Source organism: Kogia breviceps, chromosome 2 (assembly GCF_026419965.1).
Source record: "Kogia breviceps isolate mKogBre1 chromosome 2, mKogBre1 haplotype 1, whole genome shotgun sequence".
NCBI lineage: Eukaryota > Metazoa > Chordata > Mammalia > Artiodactyla > Physeteridae > Kogia > Kogia breviceps.
In genome coordinates this window covers 151455743-151476973 of record NC_081311.1, presented here as the reverse complement: position 1 = coordinate 151476973, position 21231 = coordinate 151455743, and the positions used below count along the sequence as shown (strand labels likewise).

Below are 21231 nucleotides of genomic sequence, written 5' to 3'. Positions count from 1 at the left end.
TATTTTAGTGGGTAAAATCGGAAAAAAAATTGCCCAAATACTTTAAAGCAGTTTTCAATTTGAAACTTAAAAAGCAAAACTCAAAAGTTTTAATTCTGCAGGGCAAAGGAAAAACAAAATAACAACAACAACAACAAAAACCCCACCCGTATCTTGCTTCTGGTGGCCTATTTGTAATTATATAGCGTTTCTTCTCCTTTTATGAAAGAGGATTTCCCTCCACCTAGTTATTCAAAATGCAGACCTCTGTAGTCAGGAGCTCTGGGTTGATAAGGCTCCAACACCGCTGCAGGGGTCCCTGTTTCCTGCGACTTGGACATTAAGTGATGTTGCTTAAGTCTTCCCCCCTCAGGTCTGACTTTCTGCAGAGCCGGTGATCACAGAGGTGAGGCTATAGTTTGCTTAAAGGAAATATCTCCAGGGAGCGTGGGGCTCGGGTGGGTTCCCAAGTGGGGAACTGGGGGCACTCCTTCGTGGAGATTTGGGGTGGGCTCTTCAGTGAGAGGCCGGGGGCTCTCCTTTGGAGCCGGGGGTCGGGGGCTGAGGGGGTGCTCCCCCGTGTGGGGGTGGGGAAGAGGTGGTCGTCTCAAGTCCGCTCTGTCTTGGGTTCTCGCATCCTCACTGCTTCTCCAGGCTTCCCTTCCCTCCGCCTCCAACCCACAGACCATTCTCCGGACCCCTCACTCCCTTCCCGGGAAAGGAAGCGAGCGCTGGAGGGCTGGGACTGCACCGGGGCGGAGCTGCCTGTCGGGTCAGTAGGTAGGAAAGTGAAGAGCAGAGGGTCGGAGCCATAAACCTCCCGTCGAAGCCCCTCCTGCTGGTCCCCTCCTGCCTGCGGCTGGCTGGCCGCAGCTCACACCAAAAATTGGATCTTCTGCTCAGCCTACAAGATTTGCAAAATCTTCCTGCACCCTCCTCCCGCATTAGGAGTCTGCCCTCTGGTTCTCCCCTTCCCCAACCCCCCTCCTGTCCTCCTCCTCACTTGGGACAATTTCATGCTTCTTTTAGCACCTTTTTGTAATCCAGGGGAGGTGACACTCCAGATCCAACTACCTCAGCTGAATTCTACTTTTGTTTTTATTTCTCCCTCGCTTCCTCTTGTTTTCCTCTCATCTGATTCATCTGCGAAGTCCGATGCTTCTGCCAGAGGCAGCGAGGAATAAATAGATGCTGCGGCCCCAGAAGCAGCCAGAGCTGCAGGAGCGGCAGGGGCGGCGGCGGCTGGAGCTCGGCGAAGCTCGTGGTACCCCATTGGGGGAATTTGATCCAAGGAAGCTGTGAAATTGCCGGGGGAGGAGAAGCTCCCAGATCATTGTGTCCACTTCCAGGGGGGAGGAGGAGACGGCGGAGCGGGCCTCTTGGCGTCCTCGGCACTGCTGCACCCTGCCCCGTCCCGCCGGGATCATGGTCTGCGGCAGCCCGGGAGGGATGCTGCTGCTGCGGGCCGGGCTGCTCGCCCTGGCTGCGCTCTGCCTGCTCCGCGTGCCCGGAGCTCGGGCGGCAGCCTGTGAGCCCGTCCGCATCCCCCTGTGCAAGTCCCTGCCCTGGAACATGACCAAGATGCCCAACCACCTGCACCACAGCACCCAGGCCAACGCCATCCTGGCCATCGAGCAGTTCGAAGGTCTGCTGGGCACCCACTGCAGCCCGGATCTGCTCTTCTTCCTCTGCGCCATGTACGCGCCCATCTGCACCATTGACTTCCAGCACGAGCCCATCAAGCCCTGCAAGTCTGTGTGCGAGAGGGCCCGGCAGGGCTGTGAGCCCATCCTCATCAAGTACCGCCACTCGTGGCCGGAAAGCCTGGCCTGTGAGGAGCTGCCGGTTTATGACCGCGGCGTGTGCATCTCTCCCGAGGCCATCGTCACTGCAGACGGAGCCGGTGAGTCCTGACACTGCACAACCTGCGCCCACCCCCCACCCCGCCCAAGCGCGTCCTCCAGCCGCTCACTTCTTGGAGTCCTTGCTACTCGCCTTTACTCTCTGATTTCTGTCTTTTCTCTTTGGATCACTTCTCTTAATGTCTCTCTCAATTCTCTGTCGAGCACCATGCCTTTTTTGCTCTCACCTCATCACCCATCCAACGGATGCACTCTATTCCAATAGGCGATCTGTCTTTCTAAAACACTCAGTTCCTTCCACTCCCATTACACTTCTACTCAACACTGCCCCTTCACTTCTTCTTTATATGTCCAAGTAACCTCATCTCCTATAGTGATGCTTTTTTCTTACTTTCTTAATTTGTTTAGAATCACTTAACTTTCTTGCCTGATTCTCTTGCATTCTCAGTCATCAGTTTTCTATATTCCCTGTGTTTAGCTACTTGTCAAGATTGTATGGTGAAAACAGAGAACTGAAGAACTGTTTTCTTCTATTCGTTAAAAATGCCAAGATAATTCCAGTAACCTTACTCCAACCCACAGATGTTAGTGGTATGTGTTTGCTCAACATCCATTTTGAGCAATTACCTTCACCTTAAATTTCCCCCTCCTTTCAAGGAGATAAATTGTTCTTCCATTCCAGACTGAAATAGCTGGGAAACATTGCCATGCACTGCTAATTAGCTCCTGAGACTTCCTGCAGCCACAGAGCTAGCGAGTAAAATTGCTGGGGTCCTTTCTCATTCCCACATGCCTTCAAGTCATTTTGTAAATGACATATGGATGAAAGGAGTTATATTTAAGGCGTGTTATCATCATACACTCATGTAATGTTATTTTTAATATCACCCCTTATCCCACTCTTAAGCTCTGCAAATAATTTGTCTTCGATACTTTATTTTATGCTCTTTCTCTGTGTGCATCAACCACCAGTTTATTTCAATCTTTCCCTACTGTAAAACTTTATTGCAGTTCTACGGTAAATGAAATCGATCACAAGTTGTTTTCTCACTAGTGTTTGGTCTAATTAGGGTAGTCATAACTCTTAAGACCCCAGCTAAACCTAGTTCATTATGGTCCATTTAATTCTAACTCAAAATCATTCCTACCAATTACCCAAAACACGAAAATTTCACTCTTCATATACTTTAAATATAAACCCAATCTTTTATGATTGGTCCTCTTTCACACCCTCCCCAGATCAACTCTGCCCTTAGATGTGATGTCTTTATACCTCCTTCTCTGTTCATTTCTGGGGCATCAACTTTTTCTTCTGCCTCTCAACTTGCTCAACCTAAGCTGATGTCCTTAGTCCATTTCTAGGTAAAATAGTTCTTGGTGGTCCGGGAATTGATTTAGAAAAATTGCTTTCTGTGCACATTGAGCCACTTAACATACAGTGAGTGGGGAGGGGAAAAGTAGTTGTACAAATAGCTGCAAAACCAAATTGAACAGAAAGATTTCACGAGCTTTTTGATGGTCACCTCAGTTTATCACCTTTGACTACCCCTATTGTCATCTTGATTTTAATGATGAACCAACAACTTGTTGTTTAAAATAATCAAAAAGAAATGTATTTCTTATTAATCTTTGGTCTAAAAGAGCACTCTTGAGCTTTTGTACTCATTAACATTACAGGCTGTGCAGACACTGGGAGAGCTCAGTTGCTGCCCTGGTCTGCCAGACACTTAGATTAGTTAAATGCTGGTGCTCTGCTAGGCCAAGGGCTAGGAATGAAGTGGCCACGGTTCACACTGAAATGCATTCTTCCTCTTGCTCTGAAACCTCTCTTAGAGATGCATCTCAAATCAGAGAGGTTTGGCAAGGTTAATGGCTCTCAAAAGCCATGGTCAATATGAATGGAAAGCAGTTTTCTTAAATGTCCCTTAAGTTACCTATCATCGTGGACCAAATGTAGAACAATTGCCTCATTGAAGCCCTCAAATAGGACATGCATGGAAACAATTTGTCAGTCCATGGAACCTGATTGCTAAGCTGCTTTAAATAATGTGCTTTGCTGTCAGCATCCTTGCTAGAAAAAGAAGTAAGGGTAGGTGGCAGTTGGAACTGTATTTTAGTGATGTTCTCCCTTTACCATAACCCTCAGTGTGAATCAGAGACTGTGGTGTCAGGAGGGAGTTGAAGGGGAGGAGGGGAAGGGGAATGGAATGGTGGATTCCAAGGCCAGCTTGCTGAAAATTACATTCCCTATCCTGGGTCAAACTGTCAGGCACCTGGAATTACTTAGGAACTACCACATGTGGCCAGTTTAATTTACGATGCAATATGCTCCTTGGTTCAGTGGGATATTGTAGTTCACAAAGCAGGGTTTTTTTTTTTTCCTTCCTCTAGGTATAAACAGAGTCCCTATGTCTTATGCCTAGAATCTAGCAGAATATAAAAATGAGGTCTCCCTGAATAAAATGGAACCACCTTTTATGTTCCTTCAATGTCGAGAGGATTTTCAAATCCTACCATTCACACAGATCTGTTCCCTTGTAGTACATTATGACTCCACCAACAAGTTTAAGGACATTTTACAAAGCAAAATCTTACTGAAATGAAATATTGCTTCAAACTTCTTTTTGTTTTGAAATATTAGGGGCAAACATTTTTATAAAGAAAAGATCATATCTTCCTGATTATTACTAAGAAACTCACATGAAGTTTATTCTTTTTCCACATTTTATATTTACTAGCGACTTGAGACTGCATGCATGTACACCTGCTTTATCTGAGAATTCAGTTCAATTTAGTCATTCAGCCATTTAATTAAGACATTAGTCAAATCTTTAATATTGTATAGTGAGTAAAGGGTATGTGTTTGGAATGGGGCAGACTAGGTAGGTCTTGGATCTTGACTCTGGCCTCATACCAACTGTTACTATAGGGAAATGATATAACCTCTCCAATTCAAAGTTTTCTAATCTGTAACATGGGGACATACTGCCTACATCCCATGGACATCTGGTACATAGTAGGTCCTCAACAAATTGCTGCTGTTGCTATTGCTATTTTACCATTATTATTGTTATTCAAATTGATTTTTTGTTTGTTTTTTTGGACAAACATGGTCTGTTGGTAAATGCAGATATGGCCTAGATCTTTTATCAGTTCAACTCTGGGAAACAAGCTTCACACTGAGAACTAACTGGGAAAGCGGATCTTATTTCTCCCAAATATAAACTTAGTATTTCATTGTACACAAATGGACCTGGACCTCAGGCTCAAGAACAAATCCCTTTGGAAGCAATAGGTATAAAGGAATGAGTCTGATGGATGTCTGTTAGTTACAAATAGTTTATCTCAGAAATGTAGGCGTTGCGTGTTTAAGAAAATTTATAGTATGATAGTTAACTGGTGTTTATACAGCCTCCTGGTTTGCCATGCCAAGGGCTTTATAATCGCTCCTCAGTCATTGCTGCTTTTTGTTGTCACCCCAGCTCTTGCCCAGCACATTTCTCCCAGCCCTCTCTCGCCTGGCAGAGCTGTGCCAACTTTCACATGCATGCACTGCTGTTTAATCATTTCTCCACTTTCTGGGGAACAGGCAGCCTTTTCTTTAGCCCTGTTCTACAAATATTTGAGGGGCCAAATACCAAGAAGGGAGAATTATTTAGTGTGATATGAGGAGGAAAATGAAATGGAAAGGAGAAATGGACATTTTAGATTAAGACTAGAGAGAAAACATGATTCTAAAGCTTCTTCATAATGTAAAATATCGAAAGGCACTCTGGATGGGGTAGGGAAGAGTATTTTAGAATGCGATGATATTAAATTCTATTTATAGCTAACACAATTATCAGTTGTAATGGAATCTTATGTAGTTTCCAAATTGTATTTCAATAATTCACTTTTATCTTGTTCCCACAAAATTCTAAATAGTTGTTTGCTGTAAATAGCAAAAATGACTAAGTTATATTTGTCCTTTCTCCTCCTACTAGGTGTATCAAAAGAGGAGACCAAGAACCACCATATAGAGTTTTAAATGATTAAGAATTGGCTATATATCCTCAGTTTAAAGAACACCAGTTTTAAAGTTATGGGCCCTTAGTTGGAATCCCAGATTTGCCATTAATGTTGTACCTTGAGCAAGTCATTTGACTTTAACATTGGGATTGTGAAGAACAAAAAGAAATATTCATGTGAAGTGAATGATAAATGGTAAATCAACATTAATGTGATTGGGAAGAGGACATGTCATTCTCAGAACAGGAATCATTAGCGGCCACAGAATAAGAACTAACAGCACCTAGTATGTTCCAGGTGCTGTTCTAAGTGGGCAATGCATATTAATTTATTTAATTCTCATAATAACTGGACGGTAGGTATAATACTATTACTCTTTTTTTAAAAAAATTATTTATTTATTTTTGGCTGTGTTGGGTCTTCGTTCTGTGCGTGGGCTTTCTCCAGTTGCGGCGAGTGGGGGCCACTCTTATCGCGGTGCGCGGGCCTCTCACTGTCGCGTCCTCTCCCGTTGCGGAGCACAGGCTCCAGACGCGCAGGCTCAGTAGTTGTGGCTCACGGGCCTAGCCGCTCCGCGGCATGTGGGATCTTCCCAGACTGTGGCACGAACCCGTGTGCCCTGCACTGGCAGGCGGATTCTTAACCACTGTGCCACCAGGGAAGCCCAATACTATTACTCTTATCTGCAGAAAGGGAATTTGAAGCATCTAGAGAAGTTAAGTGCACCAAGTCCATAAAGCTATTAATAGAAAGAAGATTCAAACCAGGACCTGTTCTAAACTATATTTCCTCTCTTATGAAGAAATAGGTGATACTAACTGTACAGAGAATCTGTGTCTTTTGACCATCAGATTTCAGTTAAAGGAACAAGTTTTCTTCATTGCATTTCAAAAGCCCATTTATATATGGCCTAAGAGAATAGAAGACAGTTCTGGACAATGGATTCCAAGAGATAAATACTTCTCTGAACTTCTGAGACAGCAGAAGACATACATTCCAGACTCTTCTGTCTAACTCTGAGCCCCTCAGTCTTTGCAGGCCCCAGAGTGAACTCATCATCTCCTTACCTTCATACGCCCATTCTCTTCTAGTATTTTCTATATTGTTAAGAGACAGCACCACACCCATACTCCCGGCCTGGGAGTCAGCTTTGCTTCCACCCTTTTCTTTATCCCCCACATTCAATAGGTATCAAGTGCTATTAGATCTACTCTGAATCCAGTTCCCTCCCCTTTTTCCCTAATGGTACTTTCTTTGTTTTGGCCTCACCATTTCTTCCATGGATTATGGAGCTAGAATGATAATTGGCTTGCTGGCCTCCAGTATGATGCCTCCCTATTCCAACAGAGTGAACTTTCTGAAGTACAAATCTGTTGTTTAAAATCCTTTGATATCTGCCTCTAGTCTTCAGGATCTCATACCTTCTTACCTCTCTAGTTTCCTTTCTCTCTGATTACACCACTCTATTAGCCCCACTGGAAGACTTGCAGGTCCTTTGATGAGTCTAGTGGTTTCTTACCCCAGACCTTTGCATGTGCTATTCTCTATTTGGAAAACCCTCCTTTCCTTCTCCAGCTCTTTTTTAGAACTCTTCTCCTGGAAACCTCTATGACCCCTACCTGAAATCTTTAGGGCATTAAAACCTACTAATAATACCCACTATTTTAATTTAGGATAATTTTGTTAGAATTCCTAAGTTTAACTTTCTGAAAACATTTTTTTGGATTATTTATGATCAGAAAACTTTGGTTTTCTCTCTTATAATTCTAACAACTGATGTCTAAGCACTTTAAAAAGTGTAGAAACATTTTCCTGTGAATAAGAAGAAAACCAAGCTCCCAGGTTCAGCTGCTTCAAAGGGGTTTTCTTTTTCCAAGAGAAGAATTTTATCTTTCAGTTTTATTTCAACCTTTTGACATTAAACAATTATTTTAAATGTGGATCAATATACTTTTTTAATTTAAGGAGAGATCATCTTTGTATAAATCATATGCATGTTATCATATGATTATTAGACTTATTCAAGAATAGAATTCATAGTATCTGACCTGAGTGGAACCCAACATTTTAGAATCAAGTATTTGTTGCCTAATTATCTATATTTTTATTTGGTGACTGCCATCTTTCCTAGGATATAGCTTTTTTTCTTATTTTTTATTAATTTTTTTGGCCACACCACAGGCTTGCGGGATCTCAGTTCCCCGACCAGGGATTGAACCCTAGCCATAGCAGTGAAAGCCCAGAATCCTAACCGCTAGGCCACCAGGAAACTCCCTAGGATATAACTTTTAAAATACCAGCTTGGGCTTTCCTGGTGGCGCAGTGGTTGAGAATCTGCCTGCCGAAGCAGGGGACACGAGTTCGTGCCCCAGTCTGGGAAGATCCCACATGCCGTGGAGCGGCTGGGCCCATGAGCCATGGCCGCCGAGCCTGTGCGTCCGGAGCCTGTGCTCCATGACGGGAGAGGCCACAGCAGTGAGAGGCCCGCGTACCGCAAAAAAAATAATAATAATAAAATAAAATACCAGCTAATGCTTACTAAGCTTGGAAAAGTAATTCATAAGTTGTAATTTTGGGTGTTATTGTTCTAAAATGGTATTACCCCTCCTTGTTTAATTTATTCATGATATGACCTGTGAAGAAAAAGGACAAAGGAAGAACATTATTTTCTATTAGGATAAACAGAGGCATTAAACTCATTTAACATAAAGTGTTAATACAAATGTAAAATGCTCGTGTAAGTGTACTGAGTTGAAGTGTCAGTAAGAACATATAATTAGGTACAGCATAGTGCTTTGCTGGGGCACTCAATGTTATTCATTAGAGGCTGATTTCTAAACTAGAACAAAGAAGAACTTTACATAATTACCATTTTCATTACCAGTTATCATTTTATCATTTTCTGGGATTTGGGGATCATGAAAAGAGTTGATGGCACTTTCCAATTATTACTGTGTCTATTAATTGCACTGGCTTGAGTAGTCCCCTGGATGGTAGGCTTCCTTTCTGCTAACAAACTGTTTAGTGTACAGTTAACCCAGAGCACAAGAATGCTTTCTCATGCTTTCCTTAAGCACTAAGAATTAAAATGTATGCCAGTGAAGTGTGATACATCTGTTTATCCAAGAGGTGTATTTAGTTCTTTTAGCCATCAAGAAATGTGTTGGGTGAATACCTAATATATTCATGGGCTTTAAAGTTACAGGAAGCTTTTGTGAAACTCAGAAACTTTGTTTATTAAATACTGAAATAGTATGCACAGTTGATGAAGATTCAAAAGAGTATGTCAACTTTCAATCACATGAAAGAATACGTTGTGTCCTTATTTGACCTACAAATGATAGAGTGTCAACCTCACAACACTAACAAGAATCAATTTCCTTGAGACACCTGGGTTCTTACCCAAATCAACTTGTGACTGAATTAGATTTTAATATGGGAATTCTTGAAATAATAATGCATATGTTATGATTCTTACTTTATTCTATCACCTCCTTTCAGATTTTCCTATGGATTCTAGTAATGGAAACTGTAGAGGGGCAAGCAGTGGTGAGTATATCACTATCTTCCTGGTTTTCTTTTGTGGTCAGATTAGTCTTGATGTTACTTAGATATTCAAATCTTATTTTGGGAATTTTGTGTCTTATATTTTCAAAGTAAACAAATAAAAATATTTATTTGTATTAATTTTAGTTTTTAAATTAACATGGTAAAATTTGATCTTTTGTTTTGGTGTATAGGTCTATGAATTTTAATGCATGTTTAGATTTGTGTAACTAGCACCACAATCAGTATATGTAACAGTTCCATAACCTCAGAACAAACAAACAAACAAGAAAACCCCAGTTCCCTCGAGCTTCTCCCACCCTTAACCACTGGCAGTCCCTGATCTGTTCTTCATTACTACTATACTTTGTCATTTTGAGATTGCCATATGTGGGATGATAGAGTATGTAACCTTTGGATATTGGCTTCTTTCACACACAAAATGCCTTTGAGATTCATCTAAGTCTTTCCTTTTCTTTCTAATTTTTATTTATTTAATTTATTTATTTTTGGCTGCATTGGGTCTTTGTTGCTGCGTGTGGGCTTTCTCTAGTTTTGGCAAGTGCAGGCTACTCTTCGTTGCGGTGCGAGGGCTTCTCATTGTGGTGGCTTCTCTTGTTGTGGAGCACGGGTTCTAGGCACACAGCCTTCAGTAGTTGTAGCACGTGGGCTCAGTAGTTGTGGCTCGCGGGCTTAGTTGCTCCGCGGCATGTGGGATCTTCCCAGACCAGGGATCAAACCCGTGTCCCCTGCTTTGGCAGGCGGATTCTTAATCACTGTGCCACCAGGGAAGCCCTCATCTAAGTTTCTGCATGTATCAATAGTCCATTCCATTTTGCTGCTGAATATTTTATTACTTGGATGTGTTACCATTTGTTTATCCATATATGTCTTGAAAGATATTTGGAGTGTTTCCACTTTTTGGCTATCATAGAGCTGTTATAAACATTTGTGTATAGGTTTTTGTGTGTAAGTTTTCATTTCTCTAGGGTAAATATCTAGGAATATGATTACTGGGCTAAATGATAAAGGTATGTTTAACTTCATAAAAAACTGCCAAACTGTTTCCAAAATGACTGTTCAATTTTGCACTAGCAGTACTTAAGAGTTCTAGGTGCTCTGCATCTATGAATGGCTTTAGTTGCATCCTGCAAATTTTGATAGGTTTTATTTTGATTTTTCTTCAGTTCAGAATGTTTTATAATTTCCCTTGAGATTACCTCTGTGACTCATGACTTACTTAGGATTGTGTTGTTAAATTTGGTGCTGTTTGGAGGTTTTTCTGTTCTTTTTATGCTATTAATTTTTTATTCTAATTCCATTATGGTCAAAGAATATAATTTGTATGATTTTAATCTTTTAAATTTGTTAAGATTTATTACATGACCCAGGATATGATCTATCCTGGTGAATGTTTCACATGCACTTTGGAAATATATATTCTGGTGTTATTGGGTGGAATGTTCTTTAAATGTCAATTAGATTCATTGATTGATACTTTTTTTTAGTTCTTTTATATTCTCGCTGGTTTTCTATCTACGGCATCTATTAATCACTGTGAGAGAAATGAATAAGTCTCCAAATGTCGTGGATTTTTCTGTTTCTTTTTTCAGTTCTGTCAGTTTTGTTCCATGAAGTCAACAGTGATATTATTTGGTGTGTACACATTTAATATTTTTATGTCTTACTGGTGAATTGACCCTTTTCATGATGTAATGTTCCTCTTTATCTCTGGTAATTTTCTTTTCTCTAAAGTCTATTTTGTTTTATGTTAATATAACTACTCCAGTTTTCTTTTGATTAGTGTTTGTAAGGTGTATCTTTTTCTATCCTTTTAAGTTACCTACATCATTATGTTTTAAATAAATTTCTTCTAGACATCATATAGTTGGTTTTTTTGTTGGTGTTGGTCTTCTATCCATTCTGTCAACCTTTGTCTTTTGATTAGTATATTTAGATCATTTACATCTGTTATAACTATTAATATCTTTGTATTTAGAGCTACTATTTTATTTGTTTTATGTTTGTTCCCTCTCTTTTTCATTCCTGTTTCCAATTTCCTAGCTTTCTCTTGGGTTATTTGAATGTATCTCTCTCTCATTCTCTCTCTCTCTTTCTCTCTCTCATGTGCCCATGTGTGTACACACACACACAGACACACCCATGTATGTGTCTGTGTGATATATAAATATATATATATATATATATATATCTTTCCATGAGACAATGTAGTATTTTCTCTTTGAACCATTCATGTTTCTTTCAAACATTAAATATGTTTTAAACAGCTCAAGAGGAAAAAAATAGCCTACTGTATTTATACAGATATTTATAATTTCTATTGTTCTTCCTTCTTCCCTGATATTCTAGTATCATTTCTCTTGTGTCTGAAGAACTTCCTTTATACTTCTATTAGAGCAGTTCTGGTGGCAGCAGATTCTGTCAGTTTTCCTTCATCTAAGAATGTCTTCATCTCATATTCATTCCTGAAGTATATTTTCATTGGATATAGAATTCTGGGTTGGCAGTTCATTCAGTCCTTAAGAAATGTTATTTCATTTACTTCTGTCCTCAGTGTTTCTCATGGGAAATTGGTTGTCATTCAGATCGTTGTTCTCCTGTAAGTAATGCATCAGATTTCTCTGGTTGCTTTCAATAATGTTTTCTTTGTCTTTACTTTTTAGCAGTTTGATTACAGTATGTCTGGACATTGATTTCTTTGAGTTTATCCTGTTTAGGGTTAATTGAGCTTCTTGTATCTATAAGTTTATACCTTTTCTCAAATTTGGGAAGCTTTCAGCAATTATTTCTTAAAAAAATATTTTATAGCGCATTCTCTTCTACTTGCGAGTTGATGATGATATGAATTTTAGACATTTTGATATTTCCCACAGGTCCCAGAGGCTCTGTTCATTGCCTCCCAGGCTTCCTCTGTTCTTTCATTGGATAATTTCTATTGGCCTGTCATCAAGTTTACTGACTCCTGCCTTAGTCCTCTCCATTCTGCTGTTGAGCCCATCCAGTGAACTTTTAAATTTCCATTATTGTAATTTTCAAAATTAAGATTTCCTCTTGGTTCTTTATTATATCCTGAATTTCATTGTTGAGACTTTCTATCTTTCTCTTCATTTCAAGGGTGTTCACCATTACTTTTTGGGGAATTTTTATAAAACTGCCTTAAAATCATGGTTGGATAATTTCAACATTTGTGTCATCTGATTGTCTTTTCCCATACAGATTGAGATTTTCCTGGTTCTTCATGGGCAGAGTAATTTTTTATTAGATCCTGGACATTTTGAATATTATGTTCTAAGACTTTGGGTCTTTAAAATCATATGGAGAATGGTGATATTTTTGTTCTAGCAGCAGTCTACCTAACTGGGTTAGGCTGCAAATTCTGACTAGTCTTCTGTGGGTTGTGATTTCAATATCAGTTCCACTTCCAAAGGCATTTGCAGTGCCTTTCCGATCTATCCTATGTGTACACTACTCAGTGGCCAGTGTGAGATCAGGGCTGTTACTTATACCATAGTCGAGTTTTCAAAGTCTATAGTATACTGTTTAGTGTCAGATTCACACATACCCAGGGGTGAGTGAGCCCAGCAGTTCATAAGTATTTTTATGGGATCATTTCCCAAGCTCCTCCCTCTCTGTGATTGCCTTAGTACTTTTCTGTTCCTTGAAGGCTCCGCCTTTTTGTCCTTTGGCCGGAAAGCTGGAGCTTTATTTATCCCACTCTGTGATATACTTCCTGTGACTTTTTCTGTATCAGGGGCCAAGTGGTGGAGGACAAAGCAATGGGGGTTTGTCCCAGTCTCTCGACACCACATGTCATCCAATCAGAAAGCAAGGTTCCCCTCCATCGGCATTTTAGGCTTCCAAGGACCTCCCTTGCAGCAGCTGTTGCTGCCACCACTGTCCCACGATTGCTTCAGAGATGGGGATAGGTGAGAATGGAGTGTTAGGAGACCCTTTCGGACTTCCTGAGTCAGAACCAGGGGGCTTTTCCTGGAGGACTCTTCATGATACCTACTTCCTGGCTGTGTTGAAACCAGGCTGGGAGGTACCAGAGGTGGAAAGATGATGAATCGACTATCAGTCTGATGGTACTGAGCTTCTCCTCAAACTTCCTGCTACTGTTTACTTTTCAGAATCCTTAAGTAGCAACATCTTGCGTTCTGTTTTATAACTGTGTTCAGTGGGAGAGACATGATGGAGTCTACTTACTCCATCTTTCCATAAAATAAACCGTTAAGTGAAGTATGGCATACTTGCAGAAAAGGCACAAATCATAAGCATGCAACCCAGTGACTTTTCATAAAGTAAGCACTCGTATGTAACCACTGCACAGATCAAGATGTTTTTCATTACCAGCACTCCAGAAACACTTCCTTGTGCCTCTTCCAAACCACTACTTCCACCTTTCTTCCCAGAGGTAACCACTAGCAGAAATTCTAACAGCATAGATTAATTTTGCCTGATTTTCAACTTTTATGAATGGAATCCTAATATATATATAGTGTGTGTGCATGTGTGCGTGCGTGTGTGGGGCTTCCTTTGTTCTTCATTATGCTGTGTATAGCAGAACTTCTAAATTTTCATTGCTATATAGTATTCTATCATGTGAGTACACCACACTTCATTTATTCATTCTAATGTTCCTGGACATTTGCGCTGTTTCTAGTTTTGTTTTGTTTTTTTACTATGACTAATGCTGCATTTGTTTCTGCAGGAACTTTACAACTACAATTAGTTACTGTATACTTCTTTTTTACTTTCTGGAAATAGTAATGTGCACTGATTTGGGTCTGTATGTACTGCCTTGTAAGGTGTCTTACAGGTGGAAGTGGAATCTTTAGTAAGTTGTAGATAAATTTGAAACATCAATTTTCATTAGATTGGAAGAATTTTCACTGTTGATTTCCACTGGATCTTACCAGAGTGACAAGTATTTGACATGAGGCAGTGTGTACCAAACAAACATTTATCTTTTAAAAAACACAAGTGAATTTAAATGATTTATTTAGAATTATGTTGTTACCTTTTTAATGTAATTGAGTGTTCTTATAGTGTCATAAAATTAGCTGGAAATCACTGGTGTCCAGTAGTGGTGCTATTTTAAGGATCACTCCTGCTATTCATGTTTGCTGAAAACAAACAGAAAACCTCATTAGTATATAGTACAATTAGTGAGTCAAAATTTCAGGCCAAGCTCATGCATGTGCTATCAATTTGTCTAGAACTTATGGTTAGAATAATATAGCGCTTCAGTGTGTGAAAGAGGGAAAACGTTAATGACACTATAAATTCATACACAAAGATAGTTCAATGTGTTAAACTACCTAGAATGAATACAGTGTTCCAGGGTTCAGTGTTTACTGTTTCTCTTTTATAAATGTTTTCCTGTCCCCTGGTATAATGGGAGTGATGAAAACAAATTAACAGGGAGGCAAAACCAAGCTCATTTGCTTGTGAAGAAACACACTGACATAAGTCACATGTTCCAAAAGAAAAGGAAATTTGTTCACACTCAAAATTTTGTGCTTTGGAGTAATGTAACAGCTGAGGTTGATTATGATAAAGCAGGAAATGAGGAAGACACAAAAACATTGTAACCCTCATAACCCCTCTTTCAAAAGTGTCAAGCTGTTTCTGTCTGGAATTTGGAAATGAAATTCTTTCTCTGCAGTTAATTTATCCTTTGCCTCAAAGCCTAACAGTCTTCTTTTTTGGGAGATAGTGACTGTCTGAGCAGCTTGCAGTTTGTTAGTATGTTTTGCTGTTGTAAAACCACTATCATAATAAGGGGTACATTCTCTCTAGCTTCCACAACATGGAATATGGAGAAAAACAATTTTAGTTCTATTCTGCTGAGTCACTTCATCTGTCAAATCAACACAGGAAATTAAGGCAGGTATTCAGATGGTGCAATGAAAAGATATGTTGTTTATTAAAACAGTTCTGAAAAAGAATCCCCCCCACCCCGCCCCAGTTTTCTACTTGGTGGTGGTGACCAATTTATGAGCTTTTGTATTTGAAAAACACAAATTTCCCCAAAGAGGTGATATAGTTAGTAAATTCTGACACTAATTAACTGTGTAAGCATGACCAAATTACTTAATCTGTTATTCTGGGTCTGTTTTTTAAATATAAAATCAGATCATATTGACTGCTGAATTCTGATATATATCTGATATATTTTCTTTTGAAAAAAAATTTTTTTTAAGATTTTTTTATTTTTGATGTGGACCATTTTTAAAGTCTTTATTGAATTTGTTACAATATTGCTTCTGTTTTACCTTTTGGTTTTCTGGCCAGGAGGTACATAGGATCCCAGCTCCCCAACCAGGGATCAAACCTGCACCGCCTGCATTGGAAGGCGAAGTCTTAACCACTGGACCGCCAGGGAAGTCCCATATCTGATATATTTTCAAATTAGGGAAACATGAGTAATATCTGCTGATGTTAAGTTGGGTACTCTCCCAGTTTTCACTAACACCTTCCTGACCCTTTTTCAAAGGTGCTTCTGAGAAACCCCTCTGAGGAGCTGAGTAACTGGTGATTCTTGATTGCCTGCACCTGCCAGGCCTGCCGTAGCAACACAACCCCTCCCCCCCACCCTTTATTGGGATGACCAATGCCTAGCTTGGGTAGTATAGACCCATTCTCTCTCTTTCCTTCTCCAAATTTATTTCCTCCCCTTTGGCCTCCTACTAATTTTGGGAAGGAGTCCATTTTTTTTTTCCCTTGGTGCAAATGTATACTGACTATAGAGGCTGACTTAACTTGTGGCAAATTCTACCCTTTATTTGAAAATAAAATTAGGATAGATAAATATCGTATTTTGTAATTATACAGTAGCTTACAAATATATGCTTTTTTCACTGCTTTCCAGTATTGGACACTTTTCTTTTTTGGCTGTGTTGGGTCTGTTGCTGCAAGCAGGCTTTCTCTAGTTGTGCTGGGGCTACTCTTCATTGCAGTACACCAGCTTCTCATTGCGGTGGCTTCTCTTGTTGCGGAACATGGGCTGTAGGTAACGAGGGCTTCAGTAGTTGCAGCACGTGGGCTCAGTAGTTGCGGCACATGGGCCCTAGAGGGTGTGGGCTTCAGCAGTTGCGGCGTGTGGGCTCAGTAGTTGCCGCGCATAGGATCTAGGGCACGCACGCTTCAGTAGTTGTGGCTCACGGGCTTTAGAGCGCAGGCTCAGTAGTTGTGGCGTATGGGCTTAGTTGCTCCATGGCATGTGGGATCTTCCCGGACCAGGGATCGAACCCGTGTCCCATGCATTGGCAGGCAGATTCTTAACCACTGCACCATCACTTTTGACACTTTTGATTAATACTTATTCCTAAGTATTCTTCTACCTGAGCTATTACCCAAATTGTCCTAGTTCTTTTCCCCTGTCCACCAGCTATGGGCATTCCCCAAGTTTCTGTGCTTGGCCTCTACTCCTCCTTACAATGAGTTCTTCCTGTTGGAAGTCATTCAGCCACATAAGCCTAATTATCACTCTTGTAACAGTTCTGATCACTCTTGCAGGTAGAGTAGAGTTCCACATTTCTCCTCCAGTAAACACTTCTACCTGGGCAGCCTAATTGTACTTCAAATACTACATTATTTAATAATTTTCTTTTCATTAAAAATTTACTCCTTGCAACTTTTGTTTTAGTATGTGGCACCATTGTTTTCCCAGATCCCCAGTACTGAAACTTCATAGTCCATCTACCAATAAACTTATTAGTCCATCCACCCACCATTCATCAAAAGTTTAATGACCACCCCTTGTACCAAGCATACTTGATGCCAAGAACAGGGAGAGAGTGAAGGAGTGAACAGTTGACTGCACTACCCTTTTCTCCCACCTCTTTTCTGTGTGGTTGATATTGAGTGGATGCATGATGTTCTGAAAGACCCACTTTGCTTTTCTCTCAATTGACCTTTTCTTTTTTTTTAGCCATACTGAGTGGCTTGTGGGGATCTTATTTCCCCGACTAGGGATTGAACCAGGGCCCTCGGCAGTGAAAGCGCAGTGTCCTAACCACTGGACTGCCAGGGAATTCCCTCTTAATTGACCTCTTTTATATATCACAAAACTAACACTTCAGATCTCACAGGAGAAAACAGGCATATCACATTGGTTCTGTACATTTTGTATATCCTGAATGACTTTTGGACCCAGAAACCTTCTGAAAGACAGTTTATTTTAAAATTTTCAGTGACAAAAATCCTAAAGGAATAAAACTAAATTTCCTTTTCATATTAATATAGTGTTAGTTCCCTCAATCTTAAGCAATTCCCTTTTACAAAGTACAAATTACTATGAATTGAGACCTTTATTACAATGTTCGAGGTTTGTTTTTTGAGCTAAATTAAGCAAATGTTAGTTTTGCTTTTTAAAGCCTGATTATATTACCTGAGTTCACCAATCAACTTCATTGCATTTTCCACATACTGCTCTAATCCAAAATAGAATCTAATATGATATTCTTTGCCCAATGTATATGTTTAGGAAATAAATATTATTTTAAACATGCAATGAACAGCTTCTAAGTCATGACACTTTAATTTATGGAAAAATGAAAGGAATTCATATAAGTATGAATTTTTATGTCAATGGTACTTACAGTAAAATGCACAATTCTTAAGTCTATGGCACATTGAATTTTGACAAATGTATATACCCATGTAGCTATCACCCAGATCCAGATAAAGAACATTTCCATCACCCCTGAGAATTCCCTTGTGCCGAGTCAATCACCTACCCCACCATGAGGTGAGCATAGGTCTGATTTTTATTACCATAAATTAATGTTTGTTCTTCGGCTTCATGGAAGTGGAATCATACAGTACGTACTCTTCTGTGACTGGCTGCTTTTGTTTTTGTGTAATGCTTTTGAGAGTTACCCATTTAGTTCTGTGTATCATTTTATTGTGAAATAGTATGCCTTTGTGTGAGCATAATACCAATATGATTTCTAAATTCTATTCTTTTTATACAGTTCCCCCCAAACTAAATGTAATAATCTAAAGTTTCTATCTCTAGGAAAAAATTTAGCAAATTTTTATCCTCAAATTTATAGATCATTTTTTTGTTAGAAAATTATCCCTTCTGTTTCATAAACTGTTCTTGAATTTGCATAAGTATCTTCCTTCCAATCTTTTTGGTTTGCGTATATATTACTACTACTACTAGCTAACATCCAATGAGTGATTAAGTACCAGGCTCTGTGCCAAATTCTTTATGTGAATTACTCTTTAAATTCTTACAATAACCCTCTGAGGTAGCCAGCATTAGTTTAGAAATGGGTTTTGTAACTTGCCCAAGGCCACATGAGTAGGAAGGGACAGAGATGGGATTTAAACTCATGTGCCCTTAATTCTGCCATACTCTTTAGCACTAATGTTTATTAGAATGGCCACATACATGATCATTTTGGCTTGCTAAGTTTGATCCTTCAAATATTGGATGTGTACGTAATAGTTCAAATGGACTTCCTACATCAGGAAAGAAATTAGCTTGGTGTACCTGAATCAAAATAGCAGAGTCGGGCACTACTGAAAAAAATCTGATTGCTTTGCTTACTTTTGGTAGGCACCACAGTTCTGTAGGTGGCAAGGAGCCTTGGGAAAATATTGCTTATCTTACTCATTAAATGGTCTTTACAAGTAAAGGATTAGGATTCCCAGTGAATCTTGTACAAAAATAAATCTGACATTTATGGGCTGTGGTGTGCTAGGTACTGTGAAAGGTATTTTATGTGTATTATCTCATTTAATTCTCTCAGTTATTCTGCAAGATACCACCTTTTAGATATTAAAAGTTACAAAAATAGTAAGAGATGGAACCTACATTCAAACCCAGCTGTGTCTCACAATAAAAGTCCATCCTTTTAACCGTGGTGTTTCCTGGACTCTGCCTCAGTGATGTAGATCTTAGTGGTATAGATCATTATGGTTCCTGATTCTGTAAGAGAAACATTGTTCTTTTTAAAATTCTTCCTTCATTATTGAGATCAGGACATTAGGGTTCTGTTTTTTTAGTTTTTTTTTTTAACTGTACCAGGAATAATAATATCCTCTAGATTTTCAATACAGTGTCAATTTCATGACTTATAATTTTGGGAGGAGGGAAGGTGGTCCTAGGGGTTGAATCTAGGGATGTTTCACCATCTCTTTTTTTCTAGAAGGGTAGTGAAACTGACTTCCAGAAGGCCAAATGATACATTGCCCACCCTGCACTAAGCTCTATCTGTACATGTTCCATAATGGCACCCATCCCTGTTGCCATTTTGATGACTTTGATGATAAAGTAGATCATCCATCTAGTGCATTGACTCCTTCACTTCACTAACCTCTTTGTTCTACCCCAGCCATCCACTTCCATGGGCACATTCTGTACTTTGCCATCTAGCAGTGGTGCCAACTCTGTAATCTTAATTTCAAGTATCTGCTTCTTTGCCTACCATCTCTTTTCATTCCAGCAGATTTACTTTAGTATCATCACTGCTAAAATGTTACTCCACTGGGACTACCTATTCATCATATACTGCTTACTATTATTGTTCAACCCTAACCTCCTTGTCTACCTGAGATTTCATGGTCTATTGTAATAATCATTCCCTTGAAAATACCCTCAATTCCCTTGCCTATCTTTTCTTCTGCCTTAGTCACCTGGCAAATTCTCAACTCCTGAAGCTGGAGAAGATTACTTAGCTAGGGTGACTGGTTTTACTTTAAGTTCAAGACAAAATTCAAATACATGATTAACATTGCCTAGCAATCCTACCTTGTTTCTCTAGAAAGTTTGCCTTTCCACTCAATAAAATAACTGTTTTATACTTTCTCTTCTCTCCTTACTCTTCCATACCCTGCTTCTCTTAGCCTCTCATTCCCCGCAGCTGATGACTTCCTTCTTCAATGAGCAAGTAAAAGCCAACAGAAGGAACTCTAATCATCCCAGCAACAGATTTAGAAGCTGTCAACATCAGTACCCCTCTCTCCTTTTTCTTCTTGTGCAGTGGATAGAATGTCCCTCTGGCTTTCACCCATCTTTTCCTTGCCAGCTAAATTTTGGTTTTTGGCCCCCCAGCATGCTCAATCTTAGTTCCCCAAGATCAAACCCACGCCCCCTGCAGTGGAAGCACAGAGTCTTAACCACTGGACTGCCAGGGAAGTCCCCTTACCAACTGAATTTAATGGAACCCTTTCTCTTTTAAGTCATCTGAGCTTTGAGGGTTCTCTCCTCAGAGAGAGCTCTCCTTTTCTATTGAAACACCATCTTCTTTCAGCTTTTTGACTCTATACTCTCCTGTATTCCTTCCCCATCTTTGGATGCTCCTCTCAGTCTCCTTTATGGTCTTCTTCTTCACTATCTTTTTTTTTTTGCGGTACGCGGGCCTCTCACTGTTGTGGCCTCTCCCGCTGCGGAGCACAGGCTCCGGATGCGCAGGCTCAGCAGCCGTGGCTCACGGGCCCAGCTGCTCCGTTGCATGTGGTTCTTCCCGGGCCGGGACACGAACCCGTGTCCCCTGCATCGGCAGGCGGACTCTCAACCACTGCACCACCAGGGAAGGCCCTTCTTCACTATCTTATGTATAAAGATGTAGTTCCTGCCTAGATAGCTACAGCTGATCTTTCAGGTTTCAAGTTTTAATGTCATTTCCTCAGAGGACTGTGAAGACCAGACTAGTTTAGGTCATCAAATTGTATGTTCTCACTGCACATTGTACTTCTCTTTTATAGGATGTATTACATATGCAAATAAATTATTTCATGTGTAATTATTTGTTCAATGTCTGTATCCTATTCTGAATTGTCTATATTGCTCATCAGG

At 39.9% G+C, this 21231-nt stretch overlaps 1 protein-coding gene across 2 annotated transcripts in view; it reads left to right on the top strand.

Annotated features, from left to right (window-relative positions):
* The first annotated feature begins 229 nt into the window (after positions 1-229).
* FRZB (frizzled related protein) overlaps positions 230-21231 on the top strand; it is a 35844-nt gene continuing 14842 nt past the window's right edge. The window contains exons 1-3 of one of the 2 annotated variants that reach the window (XM_067026430.1): positions 230-385; positions 1131-1882; positions 9351-9398. In XM_067026430.1, coding sequence (XP_066882531.1) covers positions 1405-1882; positions 9351-9398 — 526 coding nt within the window. In that variant the 5' untranslated portion in view covers positions 230-385; positions 1131-1404. Of the gene's footprint in view, positions 386-673; positions 760-1130; positions 1883-9350; positions 9399-21231 lie in introns of those variants that run through there. The other variant, XM_059054599.2, reaches the window with a different exon arrangement.